This window comes from Callithrix jacchus, chromosome 8 (assembly GCF_049354715.1).
Source record: "Callithrix jacchus isolate 240 chromosome 8, calJac240_pri, whole genome shotgun sequence".
Lineage (NCBI taxonomy): Eukaryota > Metazoa > Chordata > Mammalia > Primates > Cebidae > Callithrix > Callithrix jacchus.
Genome location: NC_133509.1, coordinates 108299043 through 108320681, shown reverse-complemented (window position 1 = coordinate 108320681; position 21639 = coordinate 108299043). Strand labels below are relative to the sequence as shown.

The window sequence follows — 21639 nt, the reverse complement described above, 5'->3', positions numbered from 1 at the left end:
TGATTTTGTTATTTTGGAAATTTGTTTTAAAGAACACATAATTTACATTTGTTTCTCAAATATTTAACTCATTTTTACGTTTTCTTGTTCTAATTGAGGTCACCTTTATACTAATGTAAACAAATTTGAAGTGTTTTGATCTAATTATTTAATTCAGTTACTCCTGTTAGTCTGAAATAAAAAGTCAAGTAATGTAACCACATATGTCACAATACATTTTTAATAGACATTTTGGGTCTGAGTCAGATTAATAGGTTGTTGGAATATAGGATACGTATCTAGAAAGAATCTTATTATCAGATTATTTCTTTCCTGTATAGCATAGCATTATAAATAGGCATTATATTTGTTAAGGAAATTAATAAGTGTTAAGGAAACTTTTTGTGGTGTATTTGTTTTTTCCCAAATAGAGTTTCCAAAAGCAATTACACATTGCCAGAATTATCATACAATTTTAACTGTTGTTCAAGTGACCAGTTTTAATAAGTCTACTTTACTTAAAACAGCAGATAAGGCTGTGTAAGATAAGGCATCATAGATAAAATGAAGGCCGGATTATAGAAAATGCTGATTTGGTTTCTAGAAAAATAGTTTTTAAAGTATTTATTTTAGCTGGATGCAGTGGTGCATGCTATTCAGGAGCATGGAATGGGTTAAGTAACAAAGCTCTCCCCTCAAAATCAATCCTGAGGTCACAGTATTTATTGCTGTATATACTGGGGCCATGGTGCACCTACAGTGTAGCTGAGCTGGATCACACTGTTTGGCAGCCTTTTCACTGCACTTTTTTGCTATATCATGAATTTATAAGGTATAAGAAAGAAAATTATTAATCATCTTACTTAATCCTTAACCCAGAAATAATAGTTCTCCAACTTTACAGTGAGAAAACGAAGGTTTGCAGAGGTTAAATAACCTGACTGAATTCACAGATATTTATATTAAGTGGTAGAAACTGGATTTGAACTCAAATAATCTGACTTCAGAGCCTACACTTTTAATCATTATGCTATAGAATCATATATTTATTTTCATATTATTTATAAGTAAAGTTTAAAAGATTTTACTACTGGGCGTGGTGGCTCATGCCTGTAATCCCAGCACTTTGGGAGGCTGAGGTGTCAGATCATGATGTCAGGAGATGGAGACCATCCTGGTTAACATGGTGAAACCCCGTCTCTACTAAAAATACAAAAATTAGTCAGGTGTGGTGGCACATGCCTGTAGTTCCAGCTACTCTGGAGACTGACTCAGGAGAATCACTTGAACCCGGGAGGTGGAGGTTGCATTGAGCCAAGATCACGCCACTGCCCTCCACTCCAGCCTGGGCAACAGAGCAAGACTCTGTCTCAAAAAAAAAAAAAAAAAAAAAAAAAAAGATTTTACCTTAAAAGGTGCTAGTAAGTAAAGAGCTTCTTAGAAACTCACTTTAACTTTCTGTTTATAGAGTAGTAATTTAACTTTGGATTTTATTTCTAGTCACTTTTTTTTAGTTAAAACTTTAAAGAACCATCTTTATTAGTAGAGACAGAATTTCACCATGTTGGTTGGCCAGGCTGGTCTCCTAACCTCAGGTGATCTGCCCACTTTGGCACACGTCCTAACCCCAGCTACTCCAGAGGCTGAGGCAGAAGAGTTGCTTGAACCCTCAGGCAGAGGTTGCAGTGAGCAGAGATTGTGCCATTGCACTCCAGCCTGGGCAACAGAGGGAGACTCTATCTTAAAAATAAAAAAGAATCATCTTTTACAATGGTTTAAACTGACATTTTATTTATTTGGAAATATTTAAATCATACTTCATGTTGAGCATCTCTTATTCAAAATGTTTAGGACCTTAAAGGTTTCGGATTTTGGATTTTTTTCAGATTTTGGAATATTTGCATATATATAATGAGATGTTTTGGGAATAAGACCCAAGTCTAAATGCAAAATTTATTTGTGTTTTATAAGATAAGACCTTATACATGTAGTCTGAAGATAATTTTATATAATGTTTTTAATAATTTTGTGCATGAAACAAAGTTCATGTACATTGAACCATCAGAAAGCAAAACTATCACTATCTCAGCCACCTGTGTGGACAGTCTGTGGTGGTTTGACATCACCATCATTCCCGACTTTAAATTTATATGCTACTGGCCGGGCGCGGTGGCTCAAGCCTGTAATCCCAGCACTTTGGGAGGCCAAGGCGGGTGGATCACGAGGTCAAGAGATCGAGACCATCCTGGTCAACATGGTGAAACCCTGTCTCTACTAAAAATACAAAAAATTAGCTGGGCATGGTGGCGCATGCCTGTAATCCCAGCTACTCAGGAGGCTGAGGCAGGAGAATTGCCTGAAACCAGGAGGCGGAGGTTGCGGTGAGCCGAGATCGTGCCGTTGCACTCCAGCCTAGGTAACAAGAGTGAAACTCCATCTCAAAAAAAAAAAAAAAAAAAATTTATATGCTACTGATAAGCAATCATTTTCTTACGTTTAGTCACACATTCGTTTTCAAAAAAAAAAAAGACATACTGGCCAGGCACAGTGGCTCACCCCTACCTGTAATCCTATCATTTTGAGAAGCTGAGGCAGGTGGACTGCTTGAGGTCAGGAGTTCAAGAGCAGCCTGACCAACAGGGTGAAACCCTGTCTCTACTAGAAATACAAAAAATTTAGCCTGGGTTGATGGTGCATGCCTGTAGTCCCAGCTACTCGGGAGGCTGACGCAGGAGAATCACTTGAACCTGGGAGGTGCAGGTTGCAGTGAGCCCAGATCACGCCATTGCACTCCAGTCTGGGCTACAGAGTGAGACTCCATCTCAAAAAAAAAAAAGACATACCATTAGTAGAGTGAAAAAATAGTATGTTCAGAGTAACTAAGCAGCACAGGTAGCATCACCAGAATATGTGTTTCAGCGGTTTAGCAACAGCAGCAACAAACAATGGCAGGCTTTGTCTTCCCCTCCTCCGATGCTGTGTTCTGATAAAAAAGTCACTTAACACTGTGTTGTTTTTTTTTTTAAGATAAAAAGAAATATCAGAAGCAGTTGAGGGACCAGGAAGTAGGAAGTAGGTCTTCTAGGGATGAAGTAGCATTCTGCTAGATGGCTTTTTTTTTTTTTTTTGAGACAGGTTCTCACTGTGTCACCCAGCTGGAGTTCAGTGGCACCATCATGGCTTAATGCAGCCTCAAATTTCCAGGCTCAGGGGACCCTCCCAACTCAGCCTCTCGAGTAGGTGGGACTATAGGCATGTGCCACCACACTCATCTAATTTTTGTACTTTGTAGAGACAGGGTTTCACCATGTTGCCCAGGCTGGTCTCAAATTCCAGAGGTCAAGTGATGGCCCACCTCACCCTGCCAAAGTGCTGGGATTACAGGTATAAGCCACTGTGCACAGCTTGCTGGATGGCTAGTATGTTGTATGCCTGCATTTTTTTTTTTTTTTGGAGACAGAGTCTCCCTTTATCACTCAGGCTGATGTGATCTCAGCTCACTGCAGCCTCTGCTTCCTGGGTTCAAATGATTCTCCTGCCTCAGCCTCCCAAGTAGCTGGGACCACAGGTGCATGCCACCATACCTGGCAAATTTTTGTATTTTTAGTAGAAACAGGGTTTCATTATGTTGGCCAGGCTGATCTCGAACTCCTAACCTCAAGTGATCTGCCCACCTCAGCTTCCCAAAGTGCTGAGATTACAGGCATGAGCCACAGCACCCAAAATTCTTGTTATTCGAGAAATTTTTTTAATGTCAGGATGATTTTATATTAATATATAATTTTGTACAGTGAGTCATTTAAAGAGTTTGGAAAACAGAGAGGGAGAAGTATTATCCATAATCTTACCCAGAATGTGCTTTTAAATGATAATTTTTCCTTTAACTTGGAATCTTTTAAATCTTTCAAGTTGCCATCATTTAATTCACCTCTACACTAATCTACAATAAATAGACTGGCGAAAGAGACTTGATTTGCGTTTGCTAGGTCACTTGTGGTTTGATGAAAGCTCAAAATGAAGAATTTTTTTTTTTTTTTTTGTAGAGATGAGGTTTCACCATGTTGGCCAGGCTGGTCTCAAACTCCTGACCTCAGGTGATCCACCCGCCTCGGCCTCCCAAAGTGCTGGGATTACAGGTGTGAGCCACTGCGCCCGGCTCAAAATGAAGAATCTTACAGAACAGTAGGTTAGGGAGTTTTTATCCAGTACGGTTCCTCATAAATTTTGATACTTTGTTATTCTTTGTATCATGTGTGGTTTAATAATCCAGGATAAACAGAACAACAGTAATAAAGAAGTGTTTCTATTAAACACTTTTATATAAAAGTAGATAGATAGAAGAACTGTTAGCCCCGATTCTAAATGTATGACTCATAACCAGGAAAACTTCCTTTTTCCCATAAGTTGACTCTTGGACCTGACCACCATCACTTCCCTATTGTTGCATCATTAGCTGATAGGAGCAGTGCCTCCAGAAACTTTCGCAGTAGGGAACAGATAAACCTGGGTCTCTTATGGGCCTGCAATCCATTGTAAGCTTACAAACATTGTAAAAGGGAGAAGAAAATGAGGACCTGAAATAACTTTTTCCAAACTAATTAAATTGCTCTTTGCCGTAGGAAAGCCAATAATGCACTCAGCTTTTTAGGGATTATTACATGCAGCTTCATTAGCAAATACTTTATTACCAAGTAATTATGAGGCACTTAACATTTGAAAAAAGGTTTTTATGATTTTAATGTATTTGAGGAATCCTATGAGCGAAGTAATCTGTATTCCCATTTTATGAGGAAACTGACTCAACATAGAGACAGGAAATCTTAGGTCACCCTATTAGATCTCTTTTTAAAGCCATTTACTTGTATTTATGTAGAGCCTTATACTTTATTATGTGCTTTGACCTACTTTCTAATTTGCCATTCACAACAGCTCAGTGAATTGGACAGGGTAGTTCATGAAACTGCTCATTTTACAAATGAATAAACAGAAGCTCAGAGAGTTCACCCAGCTAATACTAAATGGCAGTGTCTACATTGAAACCAAGGTTTTCTGAAACATGGCGAAACATTTTTACCTACCCCATGTTGATGTTCTGTCATTCAAAAAGCATTAGCCTCTGCTCTCCTCCAGTATGCCTTAATTATAATGAATGGAGAAGTGTCTAATGCAGAGGCACTAGATAGCACAAGGGCCTGAATACTTCCCCAAACATAGAGTGTATGGCCTGCACAGAGCTTTTATATAAAAAGTAGGTTATTTATCTTAAAAATTAGTAGACCTGGCACAACAGCATGCTTTCTATGTGGCAACAGTGGCTTGAGCTGAGTAGCAGCAATGCCCTTTGCCTGTTTGCCACAATCCCTGCAACTCCCTATTGTCCCTGGCATTCACCCTGCTTCACTCATTTGTGATCTGCCTTAAACACTTATAGGCATTTGAGTTTGTGAACTCCTCTCTAGGTTATGTCACTTTGGTTCATTTTTCTGTGTAGCACCCACTTCGGTCTAAAATCCCCAAAAATAGTCCTGGCATGGTAGGTCATTCCTGTAATCCCAGCACTTTGGGAGGCCTAGGTGAGTGAATCACGAGGTCAGGAGTTTGAGACCAGCCTGGCCAATATGGTGAAACCCGTGTCTACTAAAAATATAGAAAATGAGCTGGGTGTGGTGGCGGGCGCCTGTAGTCCCAGCTACTCAGGAGGCTGAGGCAGGAGAATCACTGGAACCCGGAAGGCAGAGGTTGCAGTGAGCTGAGATCACGCCACTGCCCTCCAGCCTGGGCAACAGAGTGAGACTGTCATCTCAAAAACAAAAATACCAAAAATATTATAATAATCTGTTCTAACACATCCTGTTAATGTATTGCCAAATATGGTTTTTCAAGTTTTTATGTTTTTACAGTAGCTAAATGGCACCATTAGAAATAGTTAAGGTTTAGAGATTGCATGGTTGAAAAGCAATGTATGGTTATGTTGTTTTAACCTAATTCCTGAGAGTAAATGATTTCATGGCATTTATGACTCCACTCTTGAATTAGTGTATTGACATCTACATTGTATTTTGTATTTCCTAAATTTTCTCCTCTATGGCCACTTGTACTTAGTGCTTATCTTCATTCTGGATCCTGTTCTTTTTTTATTATACTTTAAGTTCTGGGATATATGTGCAGAACATGCAGGTTTGTTACATAGGTATACATGTGCCATGGTGGTTTGCTGCAACCATCAACCTGTCATCTAGGTTTTAAACCCCACATGCATTGGGTATTTGTCCTGATGCTCTCCTTCCTCTTGCCCCACCCCCTGACAGGCCCTGGTCTGCGATATTCCCCTACCTGTGTCCATGTGTTCTCATTGTTCAACTCCCACTTATGAGTGAAAACATGTGGTGTTTAGTTTTCTGTTCCTGTGTTAGTTTGCCGAGAATGATGGTTTCCAGCTTCATCCACATCCCTAACAAGAGACATGAACTCATTCTTTTTTGTGGCTGCATAGTATTCCATGGTGTATGTGTGCCACATTTTCTTTATCCAGTCTATCATTGATGGGCATTTGGGTTGGTTCCAAGTCTTTTCTGTCGAATAGTGCTACAATAAACATATATGTGCATGTCTTTTTTGTCGGATGGAGTCTTACTCTGACACCCAGGCTAGAGTACGGTACTCAGCTCACTGCAACCTCTGCTTCCTGGGTTCAACCGATTTTCCTTTCTCAGCTTCATGAGTAGCTGGGATTACAGGCGCATGCCACCATGCTCGGCTAATTTTTTTGTATTTCTAGTAGAGACAGGGTTTCACCATGTTGGTCAGGCTGGTCTCAAACTCCTGACCTCATGATCCACCTGCCTCAGCCTCCCAAAATGCTGGGATTACAGGCATGAGCCACCATGCCTGGCCCGTGCATGTGTCTTTGCAATAGAATGATTTATAATCCTTTGGGCATTGGATCCTATTCTTTAAAAGGGCATCTGTGCTCATATATTGTTTCCCTCCTATTCAAGGGATGAACTATCTATGCTCCTCACAGAGGCCAACTGCGCCAGATACTTATTAGTCCAACTCTTACTTATTCTGGCAATGTTACCACCTCTCTCTCTCTTCTACAATCAGTTTTCTTTCTCTAGTGGATCTAGTGGATCATCCATTAGCTTAAAAATATGCCATCTTTTTTTTTTTTAAAAAAATGTTTCTTCTTGGTACCCTCAGTTCCTTCTTCTGTTGAACCCATTTAATCATCTCCACAACTTTTACCTCCACTACCCCACCACAGCCGCTCTTAACCTTCTTTTGTATTACTATTTCAGTAGTCCTGTCACCTTACTCAGACTATCAGCAGCAACTGACATAACCCATCTCTCACTCCCCCTTGAAACACTATTCATTTGGAATTCAGGGATTATACTTTCCCAGTTTTCCCCTTTGTCTGTGGAGTCTTCTCAGCCTACACCTCTCTGTTAATTATCTTATCCACAGTGTGATGGCTTTAAATATCATTTATGTAATATATGGTGATGGTTTTGAAATTTGTATCTCCATACATCTCCGCTATACTCTATAGTGGTATTTCCATCTTAGAGGCAATATAGCATAGGAATCAAGGGCATAGCCTTTGGAGCCAGATTACTTGCACTTACTAGCTTTGCAATTAATGCATACTTCATGTGATTGTTGTGAAGATTAGATGAATAAATATAAGTAAAGATCACCAAATGGCCTGTTTTGGTAGATAGGTTTCACGATTATCATTATTAAACCTTTTCACTTTGATGTCTGCTAATCATCTCACACTTCAGTATGTCACAAATTCCCCCAAGGAGAGAAGGATCTTCTCTAGTCTTTCCCAGTCTTAGTATACAGCAACTCTGTCCCTGTGCTCTAGCCAAACCCTGGATTTGACCTTGTCTTCTCTTTTTCTTATACCCTGCATCCACTCCATCAACAGTTCCTGTCTGCTTCAGCCTACAGAAACCTAATCATTTCTCACTATCTTCACCACTCACCCTGGTCCAAGCCAGCCTCTCCTCTCATCTGAACCATTGCAGTAGCATCCTACTAGCATCCTGTGACCCCTGCTTTCATTATTGTCCTCCTGCAGTCCCCTCTTGAGAGATCAGCCTGAGTGATCTTTTTAAGACAGAGGCCCGATTATGTTGCTTCACTGTCCCAAGTCCTCCAGTAGCTTCCTGACCTACTCAGGGTAAAAGCCAAAGTCTCTTAGGTCTTGTTGGCCATTGTTTATGAATCCCCTTTGTCCTGTTTCCTCTTTTTTTTTTGAGATGGAGTTTCACTCTTGTTACCCAGGCTGGAGTGCAATGGTGCGATCTCAGCTCACTGCAACCTCCGCCTCCTGGGTTCAGGCAATTCTGCCGCAGCCTCCTCTGTTTCCTCTTTTATCTCCTTCTAGCATTCTTCTTGCTCCCTCTGTTCCAGCCACACTAGCCTCCTCACTATTCCTTAAACACACCAGGTATGCTTCCACCTCAGGGCCTTTGTACTTGCTGTAACCTCTAGTCTGGAACACACATCATCCAGATATATGTGTGGCTCACTGCCAATTCTTTCTCTTTACTCAAAAGCTCATTCTCAGTGAGGCATTTACTGACAACTCTTTTTAAAAATTCAAACACCACTCTTCCCCCAGATGTACACACTCCCTAATTCCTTCCTAGCTTTATTTTTCTTTGATAGGGCTTATCACTGTATGTCATACCAAACATTCTACTTATTTATCTCTCCCTCACTGAAATGTAAGCTCTGTAAGGACAGTGATCTTCACCTGTTTTGTACACTGCTGAATCTTCAGTACCAAGAATGATTTGTGGTCCATAGTAGTTGCTCCAAAATATTTAAATTCATTAATTAATGAAGGAGTGAGTAAGAAATATACTGCTCTTCAAGTTCACCCTGTCATGGGAGGAATCAGGTGAAGAGATGGTTACCAAATTGTTTAATAATAACAGGTGCTTCTGGAGCAAAGAGGAAGAGTGAATGTGAAAGACTGTAATGAAGGCTTCTAGGAGGAGATGACACCTGAGGCTGAGCCTAAAAATTGTGAGTTCCAGTTAAACTAAGTTAGAAGAGAAAGAGATTTCAGACAGAAGGAACAGCACCATCAGGGACATTGGAATGAGAGAAAACATGTTCCACACACATTCATTCATTCATTCATTCATTCATTCATTCATTCAACCTAGGGGTGTTGAGAAGGAAACAGAAGATGAGACCCAGATTTCATTCATGGATGACCAAGGGAATGGTGTAATCACTCATTTTGAGAAGGGATAAATTTGGTGTTGGACAGGTTGAATGTTAGATGCCTCTAGAATTTCCAACTACTATGTCACCTTTCAAATATGAACTTAATATTGGAATAATCCCTAGGTCTCCCCTCCCCCCGTTGAAGTGATTTGGCAAACCAGAAGAGCTAAATTGCCTCCCAAAAATCTCTCCTTTACTGTGTAGTTCATGACATACTCTGTCCTTATTTTTTCCTAAAAGCCTTTAAGTGCCCCTCATTTAAGAAAGTACAGGAATAGTCAACCTTAGTGTCCGAGACTAAAAGTGTACTCTTCATGAGTACAGTACACTCTCAAATTCTGAAGAAACTTGTGTTTCTGTCTTTTCACTGCTTTGTTCTTTGGGGAATATTCACTGGATTTTGGAATTATAAGGCAAAATGTATTTATTACACCATTCTGTTCAGAAATTCAAATATCACATTATAGACTTCAAGGCTTTTCTCTTCTGATTAAAAAACAATGAAGCTGGGTTTCCTCTGAAAAAAAGTCTTTTGTTTGTTTATTACAAGTACATTACAAGTTTATACACAGTGTGTCATTGTTCCCTGGTTTATATATCACCGTTACTCTGATGCCTGCTTCTGTGTAGTCTTTCACAGAAAGACTGATCAGTGATTCTTTACACATTGGATACTTTTGAAGATCTCTTTCGTTTGTAACTCAAGGAACTTTGCACAATAGAATTGCAAATCACAGTTGGGCTGAGAGTGACTTGCTCTGCCCTAATTGATCTGTTTGCTGCTGTTTACTTCTTAACATTTCAAAACTATGCCAAATTGTGTGTCCATGTGTCTTTATAGCATTTCTTTGCTTCAGCTTACATTAGAACATCTGTTTAACCCTTTTGCTCTTACCTAGCATATGCCCAGCCGTCTTGCCTCCAAGTGTCTTTTTTATTTATATTAATTAATGGCATGCTGTTATCTCATTGGTGATCTTGGGAATTATGGAATTGTAGAGTTGGACAGCACCTTAAAATAACAGGTAGGATATAAATACATGTGTCAGTAAAAAAAAAGAAAAAGAAAATTCAGGGACATAATTCCAACAGGTATAATATTTCAGTATAATGAATTACTTTCATTATAGTGAAGTAATTCAATTAATTACTTTCTAGAGATTATATCAGATATCGAAAACTATGGCCCACTACTGTATTTGTTTTTATAAATAACATGTTATTGGAACAAAGTCAGGCTCATTTGTGTACATATTATTATGGCTGCCTTTGTGCAATGATAGAGTTGAATAGTTACAATAGAGATCATATGTCCTGCAAAACCTAAAATATTTTGTTATCTGGCCCTTCACAAAAAAAGTGTGCTAATTCCTGATTTAAACAGTTTAAAAACTCATTCCGGCTGGGTGCAGTGGCTTACACCTGTAATCCCAGCACTTTGGGAGACTGAGGCAGGTGGATCACCTGAGGTCAGGAGTTCAAGACTAGCCTGGCCAAGATGGTGAAACCTCATTGTATTAAAAATACAAAAATTAGCCGTAGTGGGGTGTGGTGGCAGGTGCCTGTAATCCCAGCTATTCGGGAGGCTGAGGCAGGAGAATCACTTGAACCTCGGAGGTGGAGGTTGCAGTGAGCCTGGATTGCACCACTGCACTTGAAGCATGGGCAACAGAGCAAGACTGTTTCAAAAAACAAAACAAAACTCATTCCTCCAACTCCAGCTTGTCTCTCCCAAGGATAACATCAGTTATACTGATGAAATAAAAGAGCAGGCTGGGCGTGGTGGCTCATGCCTGTAATCCAAGCACTTTGGAGGCCAAGGTGGGCGGATCACCTGAGGTCGGGAGTTCACGACCAGCCCGACCAACATGGTGAAACCCCGTCTATAAAAAAAAATAATAATAATAAATAAATAAATAAGAAATAAAAGAGCAATGTAAGAATCTTTCTACCTACCATCTATATCACCAACTTGTCATCATCATCCTTTTTCAATTTATTTAATTAATTTTATTTTTATTTTATTTTTCAAATTATTATTTTTTTGAGACAGAGTCTCACTCTGTTGCCCAGGCTGGAGTGCAGTGGCATGATCTCAGCTCACTGCAACCTCTGCCTCCTGGGTTCAGGTGATTCTTCTGCCTCAGCCTCCCAAGTTGCTGGGACTACAGGCACGTGCTGCCATGCCCAGCTAATCTTTTTGTGTTTTTAGTAGAGACGGGGTTTCACCATCTTGGTCAGGCTGGTCTCAAACTCCTGACCTCGTGATCTGTCCACCTCCCAGTGCTGGGATTATAGGCGTGAGCCTCAATTTATATTTAAAAAGGGGTTTCAACTGGGCATAGTGGCTCACATCTGTAATCCTACTACTTTGGGAGGCTGAGGTGGAAGGATCACTTGAAGCCAGGATTTCAAGACCAGCCTGGGAAACATACCAAGACCCCATCTCTATAAAAATTAAAAAGTAGCCAGGTGTGGTGGTATTTGCTTGTGGTCTCCCAGCTACTCAGGAGGCTGTGGTGGGTGGATCGCTTGAGCCCAGGAGTTTGAGGCTGCAGTGAACTATGATCACACCACTGCGCTCCAGCCTGGGTGACAGAGTAAGACCTTGTCTGTAACAAAAATAAAAGAAAGAAACAGTGGCTTCTACTTAAAGAAACAGAAAACAAACAAACAAACAAAACTCTGGAGACAGGCAGATAGCAACTGGTTATTTCATTTGCCTTTTACTGTGGGTAGCTTTTATATTTAGGAAAAAGTCATCTTATAGTGTGCTCAGCTTGTTACTGTTTCTGTGCCATTCCGTGTTCCTTAACTAGTTTTCTTCATGTTAAGATTATCTGTGCATTTCTCTTCTGGTACAAGTTTCCTGATGTAGTTATTTGTAATAGATACATAACATATTCTCACTACAACCTCCACCTCCTGGGTTCAAGCAATTCTCCTGCCTCAGCCTCCCAAGTAGCTGGGATTACAGGTGCTCACCATCACACCTGGCTAATTCTTGTGTTTTTAGTAGAGATAGGGTTTCGCCATGTTGGTGAGGTTGGTCTTGAACTCCTGACCTCAGATGATCCCCCCCACCTCAGCCTCCCAAAGTGCTGGGAGGCTGAGTCACTGCCCCCAGCCTGTATGTAAATTCTACATTTCATATTTGGTATAGGTTATCTCTTTTCAGTTCTTTGATTAGTTAACTGTGGCCTGATCCCTTTCACTTTCAAAGGTTCCCAGTTTGTAGAGTAAATTATATGACCATCCTTGTTCTAGACCTTTTATATACATCGTTTAATCCTCACAGTAATCCTTTGAAGTATATGAGATTATTAACATTATTATACAGGTGTAGAAAGTGAAGCATAGAGAAGTGAAATTAACCTGCCTTTGGTCATACTAGGAGTAAGTTGCAGAACCAGAATTCAAGTCCAGACAACAGCTTGATTTCAAGTTAGGATACTGGACTGCCCCCACACTGCTGTTCTGAATCCTTACTGTTTTACTCTGCCTGTCATCTTTCCTCTCCCCAGCAAAGTAAAGCAGGTAAAGTAAAACCCTAAATTCACAGATGAATTTGTGGCTCTCCAGAGTGAATTTCCTCCACTTGCTACTCCCTCCTTTACAAATCTGTCTTCATCTATACTCAGCCCCACTTTGTCACTCCCTTTCATAGGAAAGGACATCTCTCTTCCTAAAACTTGTATTCTAGCCCCATCTCACCCTGCCTTTTGTTGGACTTTGTCCTCTAAATTACTCTTTTTCTTGGGCCATAACTTTCCATTGTTCCACTGGCTTTTCCCATTTAGCACATGAAGAGAATTTTTTGTTGTTGTTGAAAATGTATATCAATCTTTCAAGAATTCTGTTTTACTATTGGGAGAGGTTTTTAAAAGTTTATTAGTAATAATATAATGATGATAAATGGCTGCTAATTATTACCCTATTTAAATTCCAGGTACTGTATGTAATCTCTAATCCTTTTAACAAACTACAAATATTTTACAGATGAAGAGATGGAAGCTCAGTGGGCTACATAACTTTCTTAGCTTATGAATAGTAGCACTGAATTCAGTCTCATATTTGTTTCAATCCAAAGCCCCTTCTATTTCTACTATAACATGCTCATTTATCACAATTATTGTAGACTTCCCTTGATGCTCTGCCTATGTCTTATTGCCCTACAGCTCTCCTTTTTATAGAAAAGCTTTTTAAAGAAATATTTAATACTTGTAGACTCTTCTTGCCTTTCATTTACTTTTTATCTCATTCTAGTCTAACTTCCACTTATGTATCAGGATCCTCCAAAGAAACAACCACTAGGAGGTGTGTGTGTGTGTGTGTGTGTGTGTGTGTGTATAAGAATTTACTTATGTGATTGTGGGGGCTGCCCGGCTGGCTGGCAAGTCTGATATCTGTAAAGCAGGCCAACAGGCTGGAAGCTCGGGCAGGGTTTCTTCAGGAAACCAGTTTTTGCTCTTGAGGCCTTCAACTGATTGGATGAAGCCTACCCATATTACCAAGGCTAATTTCCTTTACCTAAATTCAATTTATTGTAAATGTTAATATTTACAGATTAGCTTCTAATTGCCCATAGAATCAAGATGAAATTCCTCATCAGACATAGAAGGCCTTCTGTGATTAGGCCTTTCCTATTCTGTCTCCCATTGTGCCTCCCCCATTGCCAAGTCTACTTGTCAGGACATACTGAAATATTTACAGAGCCCCAGACATGCCATGTTGTTTGCTTTCATGTCCTGTTCTACTGTTTCTTCTGCCTGGCATGTCCACTACCTCTGTTACTTCCCTGCCTCCCTACCCCTACCTAGAGCATCAAGAAAAAGTACTTCAGCACCCAGTTCAGTCTTCTTTGTATAACCTTCCCCAGTTCCATGAAGAGATTTGATTATACCTCTTTTCTGGCATCAATATACCTTGTTCTCAGCTCTACTATATTCTATACCATATTCACTTACCTACTGTATTCTTTATTTTTTGTTTGATTGTCTCCTTTCAGTAGTCTTCCAAGTATTTCCACTGGCTGACATATTATAGGCACTCATCAAATGTATGGTGGTGGTAGAGATGATGAGGCCGAGTGGATCACAAGTTATTTAAGTAAGGGCATGCCTCCATATCAAGTTTTCCTGGGCCTGGACTACATATAGAGGAGAATGATAGACAGTTCTGATAGTCTTCCTTGTCCCTTCTAGAGGCTGCTGCTCCAACCTTTGAACCAGATTCCTTTTGATCTATAGTTTTTATGATAATCTGATACCTATTCTCAGCCTTCATATTGCTTTTGTTTTATTATGCTGTATCCTTGAGGCATTTATAAAAAGAAAGACACAGTTAAATTACTATTAAATTTCATCACAAGAGGAATTATGCATCAGCTTGTTTCTCATGTGATTCTCATGTGCCAAAAAGTTTTTTCTGAGCCAGTAAAAAGAAAATTATTTTTTCAGTAGTTTTAAAATCTTCCTGTGTCCCCAAAATGTCTCCATGCATTTAATGTCAAATTGAAAAACAAGCCAAGGCTGGGTGCAGTGGTGCATACTTGTAGTCCCAGCTACACATGAGGCTGGGACAGGGGGATCACTTGAGCACAGGAGCTCAAGGCTGTAATGCTCTATGATTGTACCTGTGAATAGCCACTGCACTCCAGCCTGGGCAACATAGTGAGACCTCATCTCTAAAATTATTAGACGCTGGGCACAGTGGCTCACACCTGTAATCCCAGCACTTTGGGAAGCTGAGGCATGTGGGTCACATGAAGTCAGGAGTTCCAGACCAGCCTGGCCATGTAATATGGTGAAACTCCATCTCTACTAAAAATTAGCTGAGCATGGTGGCAGTCACCTGTAATCCCAGCTACTTGGGAGGCTGAGGCAGGAGAATCCTTGAACCTGGGAGGCAGAGGTTGCAGTAAGCCAAGATTGCACCACTGCACTCCAGTCTGGGGGATAGAGTGAGACTCCACCTCAAGAAAAAACATTGTAAGGAAAAATATCTGTGTTAACCCTGAGAGGACAAATAATGGCTTTTAAAGATTGTTGATAGAATAATGAAGACCTATTGTGTTTTTAACAAGAAAATTTTAGGTGACCAAGGGTCCTGCTATAACACATTGGGGTCATAGGATGGTAGAATGGTCAGCATCTCAATTTAGACATGTTACTTCCTGCTCTAAATACACTTATAGACGCTACTTGTGGTGTAACTCCTTATGTATTTAATATTTATCTGACTCTTGGTTTTCTTGGTTGATTTTTTAAATGGGTAAAGAATATAGTTATGAATTCTTTGCCCTTTATGGAATGTGATATCTTGGTTTTTATTCCATCCGTTACTTCCCTTTTACTTAATTTTATCTTATGTTTTGCATTGTGTTTCTAAAATAATGGCTTTGGCTCGTTTTTTCCTGAATGTTTCTGCAGTTTGGTTTGAGTCTCTGGCTTTGGGCACCACTCCTGAACTTGGACTCCATCTGTACTTGTGACTTTTGGAAGGCAGAAATCAGTGTTTTCTGTGGATGATGACCTTTTTTTTTAATAGTATATATGTGTATCTCCCCCTCCCCCTTTTGGTTTCTCTTAAAAGACTGGAAAGAAAGCAGTTAAAGCGGTTCTATGGGTCTCAGCAGATGGACTCAGAGTTGTGGATGAAAAAACTAAGGTAAGATTCTTTTTTTATTTATTTTTTTTAATTTTATTTGTTTATTTTTTCTGGAGATGGAGTTTTACTCTTGTTTCACCGGCTGGAGTGCAATGGCATGATCTTGGCTCACTGCAACCTCTGCCTCCTGGGTTCAAGCAATTCTCCTGCCTCATCCTTTGGAGTAGCTGGGATTACAGTGTATGCCACCTTGCCTGGTTAATTTTTGCATTATTAGTAGAGACAGGGTTTCACTATGTTGGCCAGGCTGGTCTCAAACTCCTGACCTCAGGTGATCCGCTCACCTCAGCCTCCCAAAGTGCTGGGATTACAGGATTGAGCCACGGCATCTGGCCTAATGGTAAGATTCTTATAAGCTTAAATAGGACTGCTCATAATTTGTTTTGTTTTGTTTTTTGAGTCGGAGTCTTATTCTGTCACCCAGGCAGGAATACAATGGTGCAATCTTAATCCACTGCAACCTCTGCCTCCCAGGTTTAAGTGATTCTCCTGCCTCAGCCTCTCAAGTAACTGGGATTACAGGCACCTACCACCACGCCCAGCTAATTTTTGTATTTTTAGTAGAGATGGGATTTTACCAGGTTGGCCAAGCTGGTCTTGAACTCCTGACCTCAGGTGATCCACCTGCCTTGGCCTCCCAAAGTGCTGGGATTACAGGCATGAGCCACCATGCCCAGCAACTGCTCTTAATGCTTTTAAAAATCTCCAATGATCCAATATAATACCCTTAAGCTGTTGATGTCACTCTTTATTCTTCCACTTAGTCCAAAGTACAGTCTCCTGAGAGACTGTTTAATGTTCAGGAAACCACTTTAGTTACTCATTTACTTTATGAAAAATAGTATTCTTTCAACATTTTGTTCTACATGACATAGCATGTCTAAAGTACTAAGCATTAGCATTTAATGTTAAGATCTGGGTTTTATTTTTGTTTTTTGTTTTTGAGATAGAGTTATGCTTTTGTTGCCCAGGCTGGAGTGCAGTAGCAAGTAGCTGGGATTACAAGCATGTGCAACCATGCCCCAATAATTTTTGTATTTTTAGTACAGACAAGTTTACACCATGTTGGTCGGGCTGATCTTGAACTTTTGACCTCAAATGATCCATTCATCTTGGCCTCCCAGTGTGCTGTGATTATAGGCACAAGCCACTGCTCCCAGCCTACTTTTGTTCTTAGATATTTTTTTTAAAGTTTCAACTGCACACACTTGATATAAAAGATGATAGACTATGCTTTTACTATATTTTTAAATTTTTTAAAAGATGGACTCCACATTTAAAATTTCTTCTTCCTCTGAAGAAAACAGTATTTTTAAAAATTGATATTTGAACTAAGTAACCTGGCTTTTGACTTAAAACTCAATTTAAGTGACATCTTAAGGACTAGTAACTAGCTCTTTGGTTAACATTTACTTAGAATCCAAATAATATCTCAAATCATAGGTAGCATTTTGCATTTGAGAGACAGTGATCCTAAACAAGAATGGAGACACAGCTCTATCCCTGGAAAGCATAAGGTGTTATATGTACATTTAATTATTAATTAAAATTTTCTAGAAGACCTAAAGTCAGGAAAAATATGTAACAAGAAGATAATTTTTCTTAAAGGCAGATGCCACTGAAAGGGGAGAAAGTCTGGCAGGTAAAAAGCAGTTTCGATAGGCAACTTGCCTGGTAAATTTCAAGTGATTTAATAGAGCTGCATTTTAGTTATTTGACCTTACAGTGCATTCTTTTAAGTTCAAGAGAAGCAATAATCTAAAATTTTAATACATTACTGTTGGAAACAGTGATCACTTTAATTATCTTATTTTTAGGAACTTGTATAGTTTTCATTAGTTTGGATGAAATTTATTATACTTGAACGCTATGCATTTAATTGTTTTATACAAGTTGGAAAGTGATATTGATTGCCCCCTGTGGCTGCTTACACCACTGGCATTCATTAGTTCAGTTTTTTTCCCACACTGTGTAGTAGTAATTGGTGCCTTGTCACCATTGGGCTCATCTTCCCACCTTGTATTTCGGTATAAGCAGGAACTAATACAATGTTGGGATCAGTGTTTGTGATAACACCATGCCATGATATGCACAAATTTTTGTAGAACAGAAGCTGAAATCTGAAGCCCTTAACCTTTGAGCAAGAAGCTCTGTCAGATTGCCTTCATCTCCCATCTCCCAACTCATGCCTATCTTGATTTTGGTAGCATTCCTATCTTTTTTTTTTTTTTTTTTTTTTTTTTTAGACAGTGTCGTGTCTTACACTGTCACCGAGGCTAGAATACAGTGGCACAATCGTAGATCACTGCAGCCTCAGTCTCCTAGGCTCAAGGGATCCTGAGACTCAGCCTCCCAAGTAGCTGGGACTGCAGGCACATACCACCATGGCCCAGCTAATTTTTCTTTTCTTTTTTCTTTTCTTTTTTTTTTAGAGATGGGGTCTCCCTATGTTGCCCAGGCTCGTCTTGAACCCCTGGGCTCAAGCACTCCTCCCACCTCAGCCTCCCAAAGTGCTGGGATTATAGGTGTGAGCCACTGCACTTGGCCTAGTGTTCCTAATTGGGTATATTAACGATTATATAGTTCCATAGAAAAAGGGATAAATGAATTTCAATGGACATGTAATTGAATTGGTAGATGGAAATATGAATGGAAATGAAATTTATGTTACAAAGAAAAAAATTAATAACAGGTTTCAAAATGAATCTTCAGTGTGTTTCACTTACAGCAATAACTAAATAGAGCTTCTGTTGGACTGACCCTCTAGCAAACAACTATAAATTCTAAACAAAATAACCCAATTATTCGAAGGTACTAGAAACTAACCCAAAGCTGGTAGATTCTAGAGAGAAGCTGACACTTAGAAGAAGGAAATTATATTGATTGATTTCCCATTTCACAACTTCTAGACTAGGAAAGGCCCTAGTCTCTACCATATAGGGTAGCTCAAACTTCAGTGGGAAACATTTAGTCTTTCTGGTCTTAAAAACCAGAAGACAGAATATTTTTTTTATAGACAGAGTCTGGCTGTCACCTAGGCTAGAATGCAATGGTGTGATCTCAGTTCACTGCAACCTCTGCCTCCCGGGTTCAAGTGATTCTTCTGTCTCAGCCTCCAGAGTAGCTGGGATTATAGGCACCTGCCACCACACATGGTGAATTTTTGTATTATTATTAGAGAGAGAGTTTCACCATTTTGGCCAGGCTGGTCTCGAACTCGTGACCTCAAGTGATCCACCTGCCTCGTCCTCCCAAAGTGCAAAATAATTTGAGGCAATAATAGCTAATAGAAGGTAAAAAGAAAGGCCGGGCGTGGTGGCTCATGCTTGAGGTCCCAGAACTTCGGGGGGCTGAGGTGGGTGGATCACTTGAGGCCAAGAGTTCAAGACCAGCCTGGCCAACATGGTGAAACCCCATCTCTACTAAAAATACAAAAAATTAGCTGGGCGAGGTAGTGCATGCCTGTGGTCCCAGGTACTCAGGATGCTGAGGCACGAGAAATGCTTAAATCTGAGAGGCAGAGGTTGCAGTAAGCTGAGATTGAGCCATTGTACTCCAGCAGCCTGAGTGACAGAGCAAGACTCTGTCTCAAAAAAAAGAAAGTAAAAAGAGAATCCTGAAAATAAGTGAGCCAAAAAGGAGTAGTCCTAAATTCTATTCATAAATTCTGTCCAAATCTCTGACACTTTAGCCATACAGATGCAAGGCAGACTCCAAATAGCCCAGGTAAGGATACTGATATTTGATTAGGTATGGCGACATGCACCTGTAGTCCTAGCTACTTGGGAGGCTGAGGTGGGAGGATCGCTTGAGCCCAGGAGATGAGGTTACAGTGAACAGTGATTGTACCACTGCACTCCCACCTGGATGACGGAGCAAGAAAGTCTCAAAAAAAGAACAAAAACACCCTGATGTTTGAGAGGCTATCCAAAAGATAGAGTTTTCTATTTGAGTATAATCAAATTAGCTACCTGATAAAACCAGAAACATAACACTTCCAAGGAATGTAATGGGATCCAGACTCTCCACATACAACATTCACAATGTCTATAATGCAAACTACTCAGCATACAACAAAACAGACAAGTCTAACTTATTCTCATCAAAATAGCAATCAATCAAGACCCAACTTCAACATGACTTAGATGTTGGAATTAGCAGACAAGGATTTTAAATACCTACCTTCATTATTTGACCAAGAAATAAACATCATTTGTATTTGAGTTATTATATTGTTTTGTGTTTATAGCATCACCACAACTAGTACAGAAAATGATACATTGGAGTAGGGTACTACCTTAACAGAAATGAAAATAGTGTATAGCAGTCATTATAACCATACTCAGTGACAAAAAGGAAATATGTTCATATTGAATGAAGAGATAGAAATCTTGGCAGAGAACAGAAACTATGAAAAAGAAACAAATGGCCAGGCTCGGTGGGTCATAGCTGTAATCCCAGCACTTTGGGAGGCTGAGGCGGACAGATCACGAGGTCAAGAGATTGAGACCATCCTGGCTAACACAGTGAAACCCCATCTCTATTAAAAAAAACAAAAATTAGCCAGGTATGGTGGCCTGCATCTGTAGTCCCAGCTACTCAGGAGGCTGAGGCAGGAGAATTGCTTGAACCCAGGGGCGGAGGTTGCAATGAGCCAAAATCACACCAGTGCTCTCCAGCCTGGGCGACAGAGAAAGACTCTATCTCAAAAAAAAAAAGGGGGGGGGGCGGGGGGGGCGGATAGAAAAGAAAAAGAAACAAATGGAAATTCCACATCTCAAATAGTATCTGAAGTAAATTCACTGGATGGGGTATATATAATGAAAAAAAGCAAGGTGCAGAACTGTGTGTATATGTGTGTATAGTGTTAATTGTGAAACGAAGGTAGCATAAATGTGACTATTATATGTATTTGCTTATATTTGGAAATACACCAAAAGGATTAAAGATACTGATTTATATATATTGTCAAAAGTGGAATCTACCATGAAAGAGATATAAAACTAGAATCAACAAGCATATGCTTTAGAACATGTAGATGAGGGAGATACCTGGGCAAAGTGCCTCTTAGGATGTCTGCTAAGTCCAATTCTTAGTATTTAAACCTCTGGACACAGATCTAGCTATTCTGTAGCCTAGTTGTATCAGATGTATGGATTCTGCATCATGAAATGAACATCCTGTGTTCTGAGAAGCTTGAATAACCTCATAAGTCTTCTCTTTGTGTGTTCTATTTTCTAGGACCTCATAGTTGACCAGACGATAGAGAAAGTTTCTTTCTGTGCCCCAGATAGGAACTTTGATAGAGCCTTTTCTTACATATGTCGTGATGGCACCACTCGTCGCTGGATCTGTCACTGCTTCATGGCTGTCAAGGACACAGTGAGTCCAACAAATAATGTATTTCATCATGAGTATTCTCAGTTAGCCTGGCTCTCTCTGGGTTTGCTCAGCCAGGAGGTTTCCACTACATTTTTAACAAGCACATGCTGCTACAGCTGTTCTTGGAAGTACCTAAACTAGCCTATATTTGGCTCCTCTTATTCAAATAGTTCACACTCTTGGTGTAACCCTGTGAGTTGCAACTCACAGAACAAAATGATTGGCCAAGATCCAAGATCATTAAAAGACGGTAAAAATGAGGCCGGGCGTGGTGGCTCAAGCCTGTAATCCTAGCACTTTGGGAGGCTGAGGTGGGTGAATCACGAGGTCAAGAGATCGAGACCATCCTGGTCA

At 40.0% G+C, this 21639-nt stretch overlaps 1 protein-coding gene across 44 annotated transcripts in view; it reads left to right on the top strand.

The window, feature by feature from the left end:
* Positions 1 to 21639, top strand: part of NUMB (NUMB endocytic adaptor protein) — a 177330-nt gene that overhangs the window by 135842 nt on the left and 19849 nt on the right. For all 44 annotated transcript variants that reach the window (XM_078335346.1, XM_078335355.1, XM_078335344.1 and 41 more), the window contains 2 exons: positions 15829 to 15903; positions 21145 to 21285. In XM_078335346.1, coding sequence (XP_078191472.1) covers positions 15829 to 15903; positions 21145 to 21285 — 216 coding nt within the window. The remainder of the gene's footprint in view (positions 1 to 15828; positions 15904 to 21144; positions 21286 to 21639) is intronic.